The sequence below is a fragment of the Leptosomus discolor genome, chromosome 7, assembly GCF_034619465.1.
Source record: "Leptosomus discolor isolate bLepDis1 chromosome 7, bLepDis1.hap2, whole genome shotgun sequence".
NCBI lineage: Eukaryota > Metazoa > Chordata > Aves > Leptosomiformes > Leptosomidae > Leptosomus > Leptosomus discolor.
The window spans coordinates 3,884,220-3,899,702 of NC_141397.1; the positions used below are offsets into that span (position 1 = coordinate 3,884,220).

A 15,483-nucleotide genomic window follows, 5' to 3' on the forward strand; every position below is an offset into this window, starting at 1 on the left:
GAACGACTAACGGCATGCAGCCGACAGAATATTGGGTGAATTTTGCAGTTTGTTAATTATCTAATATTTCGCAACCATACACTGAATTTGCAGCAGTTTCACAACTAGGCATTCATATCTGCGATACCTCTTGCCACACAAACATACCTGTAACTTAAAAGGGGGTTTAAGATAATAAGAAAAATTATTTTGTATAGTAAAAGATGATTGCAAACATTTTCTTTGCATTATTCATCCAGCTGCAGCTAGTAAAGAGTTGTCGCCCTGTATGTAATCTGACAGCTCAATTCAATCACAGTTAAAACACAGGACCCAAGAGGTGTGAAAGAGATCACTGCCACTGTCATGTTTACACATTTCTGGGAAACGGTTTTGTAATTAATTTCACGGATGCTTCTGTCCATGTCCTACTGCTAGCAGATAAAATGCAGTCTTCGGAGAATATCTTTTAATCCATCTTGCAATGAATATCTTCTCATCATTACAAGTGGAAGGCACAGCATGCCTTCGGGGAGCTTAGACTGAATTAATCTTGTCTTTTGGAAACATTTTCATAACTGATTCCTCTCTAGAAAACTAAAACTAAGCCATCCTTTTGACTTTTCCTGTCTCCCGGCCTCTTGCTATGCGGATTCAGAGAAAGAGCTCTCAGGAAAGCGACCAGAGGTAAATACCGCTGCATTTTACAAACCTATGCTAAATTAAGGAAATACAATAACCTTGTCACACAACAAAACCAAAAGTAGCAGGAACACATCTGCAAGTATGGGGACATTATAACTTCTCTACTTTGTTAATGAGTTACAAGCCTATAACCTGCAACTTATAACAAGCTCACGTCCTAAAGTCACAGAAATTTGACAGATTTCACTGCAGATTTGCACCTAACCAGAGAAATCACCTGCAACCTGGAAATAAGGCTCCCTTCCCCTACTAGAAGGACATCACTGGTTTCCTAGAAGCCTCCCACACAAGATCTAAGATGCTTCTAGCTAGCCTTGTTCTTTTCCCCCCTCTTAAAAAAAACCCCAAAAACAACAAAACAACAAAAAAATCCATTCTAAGACATTCAGAACAAGAGATTCGATGTAGTTTCTAATTAAGATCTTTTCTCTGGAAAACACTAATGCAGTGATTTGCTATTTGTAAAATAATATCGGTACCAATAAAGGATGTCTCATATCAGTAAAATTAAAACCAAACATGTGATAATTCCTAGGGCAAGATTTATATTGCTCATCCGTAAATTGCCCCCAAAATTATATCAAGAAACCAAACAGCAGTAAATGCCAGAGTCAGAGTTGCCTTTGTATAATGCAGGTTTTTCAAATTGCATAATCACATGCTTATTATTTTTCCACTGGGTCCCTTCCTCCTTCAGTTCACAGATTGGAAACTCCTTAATGAGTAGCTATTTCGTATTTTTAATTTTATTCTCTTTGTTCAAGCCATGAGCCTATGTTTTATTTACCACATATTAATTAAAAGTGTTATTAAAACAGAATTGGTAATTTTTCTAAGATCTTTCTGTCATGGTTATCAGATGCCCACTAATACATCTATTTTCAGAACGCTCAAGATGTGACAGGTCGGTATGATTTATATTTTGCTGATGCTCAACAAAAGCAGAGCAAAATTAAACCCTGAACAACGGGACAACTAAGGCCAGTTGTCTCAAAGACAAAGCATTTATTACTACAAAATGCCCACTTCATTCCCAAAGGAGATGTATCCGTTTCACAAATAAGTAGCAGGTTCTATGGAGAAAATGTCATGTAGGCACAATTAAATAATTAAAGACTTCCATCTGATGCATTTGCATAAGGACCAGAGAAACAACCTTAGTTTCCAAATGTTTGAGGGCTTGGCTTTGCAACCTAAAATAATTCATTTTGACATCACATTTCTTTCCAATTTCCTAGTTTAAAACAGAAAATGAAAAACAGTACTTCTGCCATGGGTGTTACACTGACTCTGGACACGTAACTGCTGTGGCCAGGCGGTCTCCTGGGACAAAAGCAGGAGCAGACTATAACCCGCTGCATTTCAGCTCTAGAAGTGACGAATTTCCTTCTCTCTTCCCCTTCTCTGGCTTCTTATCCAGCCTTATTTTCTCCAGACACTAATCCCAGTCTGTCACCTCGCTGTCCCTCTCACCCGACCCTGCCAAGTTCTCTCCAGCTGTTTGTCAAATCCTCCCTCGCGCTGACCGTCACCAGACTGAATCACTCCCCAAATTCCTTCCTAATCCCTGCCACGTCAGGACATCTTATAACTTCCTTACTTGCTCTCAGTAAACCGTCCTGGAGGAAACTAGGGTCAAATCCCTTTCCCCAGCTCTTAACCTCATTGCTAGGTCAGTACTAGTTTCTTCCTCTCCTCTTCCATCCCCCTTTTCACCAAATCCCAGGTACAAACCTACTCCTTTCCCTCCGCCATGGGTCTGTGGCTCTATGTAGCTGAAACCCCGCCAAAAGCTACCTGCACCCCAAAATCTGGAAGAGGTCACTGGAGAGAACGGATTCCTCAGTTGTTGGCTCCGATTTGGAGTAATCGTTGTGGCTGAGTATGTTTCACTCTTAGATTGAAGCTTCTTAAGTATTTATTCGGTGGAGACGGTGCTTGCGCAGCGCACAGGAGTTACGAGAACTGCAAAATGACACAGATTATCTTAAGGCTCTCGAAGGTGCCACTGGAACACTTCTCTTGTGAAATCAAATATTTCTTGGCAGATAAGAGTGCTTTTACATTAATCAGTACTCAACACAAATTATGATCTGAAAGAAAGGTCAGACAACGAGCTGCTCAAGGCTCTAAGTACAGAGAATAAAATTCCCGTCTACCCTGGCTCAACGTGACTGGCTAACGAAGATGTTTTAATCGTCACCATTTAACGACACACCAGTTTCACAGCTCTGAAGTTTGATAACATTTATTAAGAAAATTTACCATGAGCATGCAGGTTGTCAGAAAACACAAACAGGCCCACGCAACCTTTTTCTCTCAGATGGAAAATTGACTCTCATCAAATCTAATGAGAGGATACTGTCTTAGAACACGTTATCACACAGATTAATGATTACGACTGTGTAATGTAATTCTGCAACCATCACCATCCTGTGATAATCTTCCAAGAAAGTGGTATTTAATTTATAACTATGTGACATTATTATTATATATAACATTATTAAAGGTAATATTATCTCTTCTGAGTACGTTTTGTAAAAACATTTAAAGTATTTTCTGAGTCCATTCTAGGGAGTTAATAGATGACATACAAATCCAAAACCGAAGAAGTTCAATACTGGGTCTATAAATCCAGCTTTATAATCCATCTGGAAGTCCATAAACCCCTTTTTCTCTTGTTTCATAGGAGCATAATTTGAAGTAACAAATGGAAAGACTGTAAAGCATTAAACTGACCTTCCTAAAAACCCAACTGTTTTGAAATGTATCTACAATTATCCTTGTCTATATTCTCACCATGATGAAGCTTGGAGTCTAATCACGATTGGGTTCCTGCTCTGCACGCTGCTACGTAAATCAAAATTTATGCATCAAAATCCCCCCCCCCCTCCCAATTTACGCACCGCTATGACAAGCAGTTCTTCCAATACCCTGCTTTTCCCTCTGGTGGTGCCACCAAAACCAAAAGTAGGTTATTAAAAGCGTACATCATATGAAACAAGCAATTGCACTCTCTGTGGTATATTTCCAAAATATTTGTGCTTCCCACTAGAGCAACTTCTACTCCTGGATGTCCAATAAATTTTAAGTACACCACTAGAGCTTCTCTGCAAAGATGTTACAGACATTTTAGAAGTAAACATGCCAAAACCCAGCAAACTCATCTGACTAGACAGTCAAATTATGATCTATGGCACAAGCAAAAGATTTTGGTAAGCAAGTTAACTTATTTTTAACTTGATTATATTCTTTATGAACATTAATCTCTCTGTAGGCATCATCCGTACCAAGTGCAACGCTGTCTTCAAAAATATGCGATAAATTGGAAAGAAGGGTCTACTGCACTGTCATAAGTGGTAATTGTTGACTGCACTATGCAGATGAAACTCTGGTTTCGTTTTGCTCATCCCTTTAATTGAAATCATCGCATCACATTCCAGGCCAACTATTAAAGACATTGACAAAGTAAGTGATGTATTTAAGTCATCCCATATAATGAAATCACTTCATGTTATACACACAGGAAAAGCATCCGTTCTTATATGGAACTTTATAGGAACACGTCCACTTTCCTAATGGCAAGATGAGAGACAAAAAGGAATTGGTATGACATATTAAACGTGACATTTTACTGACAGAAGGATTATCAGTTATCAGACTCCTGAGAACTGAAATGGGATGGTTTAAGCAGCAGTGTGCACTAATTTTTCCTTATATTCCCTTATAGTAAATAAAGCAAATCTTGTTAAAAAGAAATGCCTTAAAAATCCAATGCTCTGAAACATAATGGCCTCAGAGTATCCATTTCAAGGTCCTTTAAACTGACCGTATGTTACCCTCAGTAACATATTCTTACACATACCAAACATCCAACCAACATATTCAATAGTTTGTATGTAACCAGACAAGTTAAAGGAAAGAAAGGACTGGGTTATAAATTTCATATCCTATGTGTTTACAGTGAAGAACAAAGTACGCATCTGACATTTGATTTAAATGCCTCAGATGGTCAGCCAAAGAGCTGTCAGGCAGAAAAGAACAGTTCAAATCAATTCTGTAATGACATCAGCTAGGAAATTAATATTGGGAAATGATGACTAATGCCCATATCACCAAGTTCCTGTAAGCATGAGGCAGTATGCGCTGAAAGAAACTGTCATTAGCTACTGTATTTTTCTACTAATTGACTGCTGAGCATGGGCCAGATTTTGGTCTGGGTTCTTACAGGATTAACTCAATAATTCAGTGTAATTTGAATTTGAATCTGGCTCTTCATTCTTTTTTAAAGAACTAAGTCATAAACTGACACAAAGTAGGTATTTTCTTTTTAAATAATCATTAAAATATCCAACCAGTCTAATAGCTTCTTCATTCAATGCATATAGCCACACAACAGAAAGGGCAGAAGAAGCAGATTCTTTATACCTGGGCGCACCTATGAAGCTTCCATTGAGTGTCTTATTGTTTCCCATTATGAAATTAATAAAGAGCAGCAGCTACTCAGTTAACACATATTTGATTCAAACCATACACATGCAGAAAAGACCAGATTTTTAAACCAGCCAAAATATTTTAAGTGCAAATGGTTGCACCATCCAATCTTCAGTTTTTCCTGGCTTATTCTATGTATTTAATTAGATGCTTATTGTAACAAGACATAAAGCCACAAGCTAAAATTTAAGAAACAAAATACAGGTGTTGATCAGGAAACGACAGAAGAAAATTTAAACTGCACGAAGAACTTTCATAACCTTTTCTGCAAAGTAAAATTCAATAAAAGGAACAGAAGAAATATTCCTACGTCTAGAGAAAAACAGTAAAGCACTTAAATTCTACAGGGTTGTCGTGTAGGTGAACTATGGTGTCTCCAGTCAGCCACACCAGCTGAGAATAAACACAGGTAAAGGAAATGTAGACTGGTCCATTTTGGACAGTACCGTGTTTGAGCCACTCCATAGGAAGTAGCTAAACTTACCCGTTCGCCAGGTCTACATCGGAGTGTCTTAACCGATCAGACTAGTTTACCTTCTATATCTGCTAATTAACTACCACCACCATTACTGCCCCCCAACATTGCAAGCAGGGCACAGCCCACCCGTTTCCATCAGCACATACTGATGTCACCGGTGGTCTCAGTCTCCCCTCTCGGGCAGACCAGACCTGTGTCACCCACGTAGGTCCAGGTGCCAGAAGAGAACTCGCGGCGCTCAGCTTCATCAGCACACATCTCCGCCTAGACAACTCCAGGAACGATTTTGCCACTTCAAAGACTTGCCGAAATTTGCATGCACACACCAAAGAGCCTTACTGTTGCTACGGCTTCTTCTGAGGCAAGTCACCTCTCGCAGCTGGGAGGCAGGAGATGGCCAGAGGTCCACCCCCTTCCCTGGGGAGCTCACCGTAACCCAACAATTAGTGAGCCTGAACAAGGGTCGGAATAAATTTGCCCTTCAAAAGTGAGATCTGTTTTATCCAGAGTAACGCACGCAGTGGTACAAAGCCCAGCAGATTACAAAGGCTGCAAAGCAATTTATTATTTACACGTTCCTACAAAATGAGCAAGTCATTTCAGCCTGCTGAGGATCAGGAGCGCGCGACGGACGCCGCAGCCACTGCTAGTGCTTGTGCCACAGCACAAAGACAAAACCCTAAAAACCCATAATGAATGAAACAGCATTTTGTAGGCAACCCCAGTAGCAGTTGATTTTGCAGAAAATTATTTTGCCCTATTTGCATACGAGTAGCACTAATGTGTCTGTTACGGAGGGCAGAAGTGGCCAGCTTCCCTAATACAGACTGGGCCTTTAAATAATACAGAAATATTTTGGAAATGGTATTCTTCAGAGTTAGCCATAGCTACAGAGAAACACAGCAAAGTCACCTGTTGTAAAATCACTCTTCTGAACTGCATAAAAGAAGACAATAATAGATAATCTGTACATACCTGTGTGTGTGCAGGCATGCAAGTATGCCTTATATATATTACTTATATACATGCCTTATATATTACTTATCTATATGAAAAGATTAATTACCATTTATTAAAAAAAAGTCATTCTATGATTAGCAAAAGTTGATCTGTAGCATGGAATATCAGCCATAGATCTCTCATTATTTAAATCATGTACATGATGGAGGAATTCTGATCAGCTTCTGTCCAGTCTTCAAGTTTCTATAATTGAAAGGAGTTTTCTCCACCTAAAGGCGCTCCTTTGTAAAATTTCCTGGAAGACTGACTAAGAATATTTATTCTGAAAAGGTTATTTCCACAGTAAAAGGCTGAAGTTCCATTTATATAATAAAATACATCAAAGTTCATTATAGCCTCTGCAATGACAACCTGGGGTACTGACTGTCACATTTACTTCAGCCTGAATGAAAATTCTGATTACTGCAATCCGCTGTGGAAAGAGCATGACAATCATAGGCCTCCAGCAACAACACGGGAGGATAATCTATTGTTTGCTATTGTCTCAAAGGCTGTAATGACTCTTATCTTTACACCAAATTGAAGAGAGAAGCTCATTGCAATTACATAAAACCATCTCACAACACTGCTACTTGATTCTAATTGTGAAGTAAGACACCCAGGTCAAGACGTGTTATCCCAATTAATTATGCTTTTAACATACAGCACGATGCAACAGTCCACAGAAAAGGAAGATACTCATCAGTGTTGGGTTTATCTTACATTAAAGCAGTGCATTTACAGCACAATGCTCATTCTGAAAATTACAGCACCAGCCTTCTTCATTGTATAAAGCAGACGCCAAGGGTAAATACACTTTTATTTAATACACTTAAGTCCCTTTGATCCAGCCCCTCCGATCCAGACACTGATTTAAGATTTGCTAATTAATTCATATAAATGAAAAAAGAAAAGCTCTTGAAGGGACCGAAGAGAGTATTGTTAAGCAAAACCTAGTCCAGTTTAGGCAACATAGCAAACTCCAAACCAGCGAATATCACAAATTTCATATGATTCATTTAAACCATGCTGTTTAGACAATGGAAGAGTAGTGTTCTCCAAACCTTATTTTACTGCAAACTACTTTGCAGCTGCGGGGCTTGATGCAAAACCTGCCTGACCGCAAGGTGCTGCTCTCCTGGATTTTGCTGGGTAGAACCTGGATGCCCACAACAAGCGTTTGGTGACGAAGGATACCAGGGGTATCCTGTGCCGGGGTAGGAGGCCAGAGTACTAGACGAGAACCACCCGAGAAGAGGCGGTGGTGTGTGTTTAGAGGAGCATTTAAGAGTTGCCTACAGGATTGGCAGCGGGTTGGTGCTGTGGGAGGCAAAGTAAGGAGATGCTTGAGCAGAGTTAGCTTGCGGGGAGAGCCTACAGAGGCGGGTGGGTCCTTACTTCGTACTTTATTTGCTTCTACTACATCATGCTAATCTTTCTCAGGAGAGACCTAAGCAAAAGCCACTTGGCGCTACTGGTGAAGATCGCAGAAGATTGTTTACTAAGAGAAGGAAGGGATTTCAAGGAAGAGCTGAGGCAATCCACTCCATTACTCCCCATCGCCTTTGCACTCTGTCAAAAGATATCGAACACCAATCTTTTTGGGTGATTGGATCTTCGCAGAACAAACCATCACTGCAATTGGTTTTCTCCTTTCTTTGAGGCTGTGCCCACAACTCTTTAATCTTAAAGACTGACAGGCACATGGCCAAATCCCGACTTCTGACTCCTTCTGGGACAGATTGCTGATATAAGCAATGTATAATGCCATATAATTACAGCAATATATAACACCATATAATTCAGAAAGAAAAAGATTAATACTGGGAGTAAAAATGTCAATCACCTGTCTTCCAAGTCAAACTTGGCCAAAACCAAAGCCCATGCAGTGCTTTTTGAAACAAATAGTTTCAGTATTGTTGCCAAGAAATTATTACACTGTGAAGGGAAATTTTTTGAGACAGGGACAGAAAATGTAGTAGATTCAATATTGTAATTCTAGGCCAACCTCCTTCTGAGCTGGGTATCAGTTCTTTTAGGTGTGTGTGCAGAAAAATCAAGCTTAGACTCTAAGGTTTTCAACTTAAGCCCCAAAACTCAATCATGTCCCAAATTCTTGAGCATGAAAGCTCAAGATTTAAATCTTTTTGCAATCAGTTCTTACGACTTCTGACCAATTTAATTACAAAATATTTTGTGCAGCTGTTAAACACTCATCAGAAGTATTCTCTTACTTAAACCTCTATAGGGAGTTAGAAGTCTCTCACCATAACTACACTGTACTCAGCACAATTATTTTAATTAATATGCTGCTCTAGACTCTAATATTACTAATGAATAAGGAATATTCTCGCAACAGTAATTCATGAATCTTCTGTAGATTAAAGCATTTTGTAAGCAGCTTTCAAAATTGGCTTGTATGACTATGTCATGAAAAATCTGTTTTCACTCACAGAGGATAATTGAATAATGGTGGTTTTTTTTTTTTTGACCTTTAGAAGCAGCAAGACAGCTTGGACTGTCAAACCAACTCCATAACACACATCAAACCACGCTTTTTAATAAACATATTATTATTTTTCTTCCAGCTATACTTACTGCAATGTGTCTTTACTCACACGTTATTCAGTTCTGGACTCAGAGGATCAGCTTTGTTAGTGGGATTACATCAGGGAAGTCAGTCAAGTCATTGCAGGCATGAGTCTGACCTACTGAAAAACAATGGCTGTTTCCTATTTACTTTCCTCAAAGTCTCTCTGGGAACCTTCGAAAACCTACGGTGTGCAGGTGAAGGAGCTGGATCCTAGAGCAACTAGAAGGCCTATCCTTCCTAAACCGATACTAAAGGACATTTCTCACTGTTTCAGACAGCTTGGTCTTAAGGACTTAGAAAGCTGAGAACGACAACAACAACTGCTACCCTTTTGGACTACATTTTAACATCTTCACTCCAGTCAGCACGGGCCATGGGAAAAAGCATCTTACCATCGCTGTTGACGCAGACGACGACAGGAACCTGTGTTCCAGGGCCACACGGCTTCTCGTTGTCAGGAATGCACTCCTCCAGCCCCGTGATTCTCCAGTCGTAGCAGGAGGGCTCTTCACAGGGGATGGCTTCCAGCAGGTGAGGGCAGTTTCCCGTTCCTCCCGTGGGCTCATTGGTGATGCGCCGTTTCCTTAGTTTAAAGCCTGAAACGTCCACAAAAATACAAAGTGCAGAACAATTCCATTCTAAAATGCAAAATGAAGAGATTTTTATCTGTCTACACCTGTGCGAACAGTTCTGTTTCTCTTCTCTGTAAAAGACATCACAGACACTCAGCACAACACTGCATTTTAGACAACTGGATAGAAGAACTCTTTAAAGAAGGAAGAGAGGTAAAACTGAACAAGAGTGTCAGAAGTTTTGAGCTTATTCAGTAAGCTTTGCCTTAAACCCCTGTTTATCCGAGTCATACGTACTCCAGGAGGGAGACAGTGCATTGGTCTTGCCGGATCCATCTCATCTAACAAATCCCGACAAGATTGCTGTGTTGCCATTTCTCAAGTATGTGGTTTGTTTTCTTTTCAGGTATCTTCCAGTGGGGACGGATTATCAAGAGAAATCAGCTTATAAACATCTCCCTCCCCCCACAAAATAAAATAAAATAAAATAGACGACCTTGCCAGAAAAGGCAAGGCACCGAAATAAACCCAAGAAGTCCTACGAACAAACTTTCAGTAATTAGCATCACAATATTCCCTTACAAACTTGCTTAAGACTACCTAAGCTCATCTTGGATCGGAGAAACTGATGGGCCTTTATAGAGTGTGTCATCTGCCAGGTCAACGTCAGTCTCTAAGAACAACCCTTTCTCTTACTTTCATGTTGTAAAAGCCAGACTAAATCTATAGTGAGAACAATCTAACCAAACTGAACGGATTTAGGAAATAGTTTCTCATGTAATACATTTCTACAGGTTCTGATATATCTGATCAGAATATTTTAACTTTGGCAAAGGTTTCCTTTCACATCTCTTCACAGTCTCTTTTGTTTTATCTCAATATTCAGGCAGGTTATTAATACACAGATTTTTTTTATCAAGTACTGCATATAACTAACTCTTTAATTTCTACCAGGACACAAACCAAACAGGAGAGAGTTTTCAAACGCATATGTGCAAGAATTGATTCTTTGTTTGAAGACTCTTAATTCAATTATAATAAATATACTTTAAAAACACATTTCCATGTATCCGTAATTGGTTTTGTTTCTAAATTGGTCAGGCACATTATGTCCAAATGATTTACTGAGCCTGCCACAACAGGCTGATATAATTTCAAAAACAGAACTCCAGTGTCTACTGCAGCAAAAGAGGCAAAGGATCCACAGTAAAGGGCCATCCCTGAAATATGGAGAGAGACTTGCTGCTAAAACTGGGAGTGCCTGTACACCTTTCACATCACTCTCAGAAGAACTGTCAATGCGATTATAAAACAAAATATAAGAATTCCCAGATAAGAGGAAAACATTGGCAGCTGAGAAGAGATCCCTGGCTCATGTGTGCGGGGATAAGGTACATCCTGATACGTTTCCATTAGGCAGGTGTCCAAATCAGTGTCACAAACCTGAACATTACCCCCGAAAAAGCAGCAAATCTTTCAGCGATGGAACAGCAACAGAAATAAGTCTACCTGACAGCTGTACTAAGAGGAGACTTAATCCAATAGGCTTACACACGAAACTGCTTTTTCCTTCTTGAATTGATCAAGGTTGGCTCACATTACCGTGAGAAAGCACGGTAAAACTTGCATTACTGCTGCCCAGACTGAAGGGTAGCTAGCAGCACACCTAAGCTAACATGGTAACTGCAGTCGCTCCTTCAAGTGGACAGATGTGGCTGCCCTTTCTTATGAATGTTTTCAATCAAGGAGCCAAGCCTGTATTCTCAACCTGTGTCAGAGAATCGCATCGCAGCAACGACTAGGCCAGTTTTTCACATGTACTGCCAGAACCCTGCAGACATGAGGTCCTTGCCACTGTATTCGTGCTTTCCCGTTTTGATGTCAGGTTACTACAACCTGTTCTGCATAGGAACAAACTGTAACACATGTGAAAATCGAAACCAGCACGTATGTCGTCAGTAAAACAGTGTCACTTATCAACAGCAAAGGGTCCCAGCTCTTTGCCAGAGCATGCTTCACGGTCCACTGGTAAATTCTTAAGCTATTACTGAGCTGTAAATCTCTGAGTGACTTGTACACTATGCACCTCAAAGGCTGCTTCTGTCCTGTTTTTGAGACAGTGCCAGAATTGTGATTGGAACACCAACTGTATCCCTTTCAGCTTGAGAAGGAGGTTTGAAACTGGAGTTGACCTCTAATAATCAAATTGACGTCGAGAGCCTCGTCAACAGCCTAATTTTTTTCCAGCTTTGGTGAAGCAGTAATGTTAAATACAGTCCTAATTCAATGACCTTTTCTTGATGCTGAGAGGCACTGGATATACCCTTCTTGGTACCAAATTTAGTGCGCTTGCATAGCCAGAGGTGCCTAGTGATTTAGGAACATGAAATAATCACCATTAAAAGGCTTCATTGAATTTTTACATACCCTTCTTGGCCTGAGGGTCATCACAGCTTTCATAAGTGCACGGTCCCCAGGCTGACCATGCCGAGGTCTCACACTCTGTAGGACAGGGGATGTGGCACAGCTGGGAGGTGCTGGGAAGAGGTCCCGTACACAGCCTACGGTCCACCGGCCTCGAGGCTGTCAAAACAAAGTGAACACATTTCTCACGTGGCACTAGTCACGATCCTCAGCTCTAGCTGGACAGAGCCATCCTTCATTCAGAAAGGCTGCTATCTCATCATTTTAATCTGATGAAGTGATGAAAAAATGCCTGTCTTGGAAAAACGAAACAGAAGTCAGTTTACTCCCTGCATGAACAGAGCCAAATCCGATTATGTGGAGTCAGGAAGACTGTAGATATTGCAGCACCCTCTCGGACCTAGTCCTTTAATTTAATGGACAGATTATGTTACTATAACAGTTGTTCGCACTGCCCTCTGTGCGAATCGATGTCCTGCCGTCTTGCTGAGTATGGCTTCACTTAAGAAACTGAACCAAAAGCTGTACAAACCCCTTTGCTCCTGCGTGATACTACAACTTCAAAAGCCTGGTTAATCAATATTTTGAAGATTATTTTTAAGCTATAACCTGTAACACGGCTAAAATTATTACAAAATTTTGTTTTTTCTTTTACTCGAAAGAGCTCCAAGTGCACTCAGCAATAAGATTTGTGCAGTAGCAGCTTTAGTTCAAGAAGGGCTTTGTTTTAGATAGATATATGGTTTGCATATAAATATCTATACAGAATATATTTAAAATAATTAAAACTCTGCACAATATGATTTGTTCATGAAAGTATTACTAATCTATAAAGCCACATGTGAAGGCAGATTCTTCTTTCTTTTAAGGATCAATAAGCCCTGGATCAGGCCAAAATCACCCTGCTCCCTCCATATTTTACTCTCTTGAACTTCTAGGATACACAAATAATAGGACAACCCTATAAGGTGCCACAGCAAGGCACAGAACTCTGAAATAAAATGTACCCTTTCACTACCATGAAGATTTTAATTCTCTTTCATAATATAGGACTTGACAAAAAATTACACTAAGCAGAGAATATCTGCTAGAAGGCAAAGTGAAGTCTGCCATATTCATTCACTTTGGTTGATTGAAGAAACATACAGTTCCTTAACTTAAAACACCCTCATCCAACTCCCTCAGCATTTTCCTCACAGGAAAATTACCTCATTAATTTTCTGCCACCACTGCAAACAATCTTTTTTGACAGAAAGAGCTTTCTGTTGAAATAAACTCTGAAATAAGTTCAGAATATGACAAAATATTGCTCTGAAATATAAGATCAATAACCACAGATATAATGTTAAGCATCAGGTTGTTAAAGTATGCTGTCATACGTATCTACGTGTGTGTCTTTCCCTTCAGACTTTCTGAGTAAATGATCTCTCCAGTTACAGAAAAGGCATTCAGTGCTGACTTTTAAAGTGGAAAAGGGAAGGAAAAATCATCACCCTATTCTGATTCCACATGTTGCCTTCCTTGGCACAGCTTTACACTGTGTTGCTCTGCACAACGAAGGCATGGCGCTGGCAGACAGTCATTCGACATTACTGCCTCCAGCTCACCGATCCCCTAACACAAAATAATACAAGAACTAATATTCCAGCATTTGCATAATGCTATGTTGGAATTAAAGTTTATGACAGAACATTGAATTTTACAATAAGTTTGACACGCGCACCTAACGTGCATGATAATCAACATAATACGCACATCTTGTATAGAACATGGATATAAATAAACATAATTTGCCTGTAATTGAATTTGTATTGAATAGTTTCTAATAAAAAAAAGAAAACCAGTATGTAATTGCTAACCGTACTTTTTTAACCTTGATTTAATCGGGGAATTGCCCAAGTGAGACAGTCGCAATTAAGGGTCAATTACACCCCTGAGATGCAGCCTTGCTTCAGGGAACAGAGAACGCGCTCTGAGGAATGCCGTGCTTCATCTCCAGCCTGCATCAGGACAAAGCACCTACCATCACGCTAGTTCATGGGATGTTACTCGGAAAAATAGCAAAGACCTTTCATCAGGAAGCTTTAAATAGCAGGTCTTTCATATGACAAATGTTCCACGTCTCAACCAGATTCTTTCAAGAGTCTGCCAATAGAAGGTACTACTGTGCTACTGTCACAATCCATCTGGCTTCAAGCTAAATTTGTGATGGTCCTGAAATTGTAAAATGCGATGAGGAATTGCGACTGTGTTCGGCTTTAAAGAGGGTGACTTAATTAGTAGGATCACTATTTCAATATTCTTTGGAGGTATCTGACCAGTAAGAATTCTAGGTCTTGTCAGCAAACATTGTTAAATAAACTTATCATGAAAACACCTACTGAAAATAACGGCTTTTTCCATCACTCATTACAAAGTAGTAGAAGAAAGAAGTGCTTTGGGGACAGGTAAGTGTTATCGATAAATCTCTCAATATGCCAAAATGTTTTGAAACGCTGTTCTTCGAACATGAGTGATGTACAAATGACTGCTACCAGATCTGTTATCTATTGCTTTTAAAACAAAAGAATTCAACAGCAGGGCAGACAAGTTATATTCCAGATCATTAAAAAATGTTTTCATCATTGAACACTCAAGGTGTACTTCACCCAGGATTACTCAGAATTCTGTCTTTGAGATGACAGTAAAATAACAAAACTTAGCCTTGCCTGGGTATCCTATGAACATCTTGCTCCTGTTAATTTAAATGGATTTCTTTCAGCATCAAAAAAGTATAAATGAGCTCAGTTTTGCTGCTTATTGTTCAGCAAAGAGGCTTTGAGAGAAGATGCTGGATGCAGAAATCTACAGTTTAAAACCTTTTCTTGTCTCTGTCCTTTCATACTTTCCTGTGGCCGCAATAAAGATTGTTCTTTATTCCTTGGCAGTGATGCTGAATGCCGATTAGACCGTATATGAGACTATAAGCTCTGTGTGGAATTCGACCAAATTTGGGCCAAAAAATGAAAGAAAAGTGAATTTTGATAATCTCTCTTTCTCCTACAGCCTAATTAAAAAAAATTAGACTCAGTTTGGAATGAATTTCAGGTTTGAGGTAGTGACCTAAAAACTAAAATGAGATTCAATCACCCTGTCCTCAAATCTTCTACTATATTGGGAAATTTGAGCTGAATATATTTCATACCCTTGTAAAACACCTCCCTGAATGACTGCTTTTTAAAAAGAACTGAAAAGAAAAA

The 15,483-nt window shown here is 39.6% G+C and overlaps 1 protein-coding gene across 1 annotated transcript in view; it reads right to left on the reverse strand.

Moving 5' to 3' along the window:
- The window catches only part of THSD7A (thrombospondin type 1 domain containing 7A), a 199,314-nt gene that overhangs the window by 84,521 nt on the left and 99,310 nt on the right, over positions 1–15,483 (reverse strand). The window contains exons 6-7 of the mRNA XM_086467984.1: positions 12,248–12,403; positions 9,641–9,844 (exon numbers count right to left, since the gene is read on the reverse strand). Of these exons, the coding sequence (XP_086324110.1) occupies positions 9,641–9,844; positions 12,248–12,403 (360 nt within the window). The remainder of the gene's footprint in view (positions 1–9,640; positions 9,845–12,247; positions 12,404–15,483) is intronic.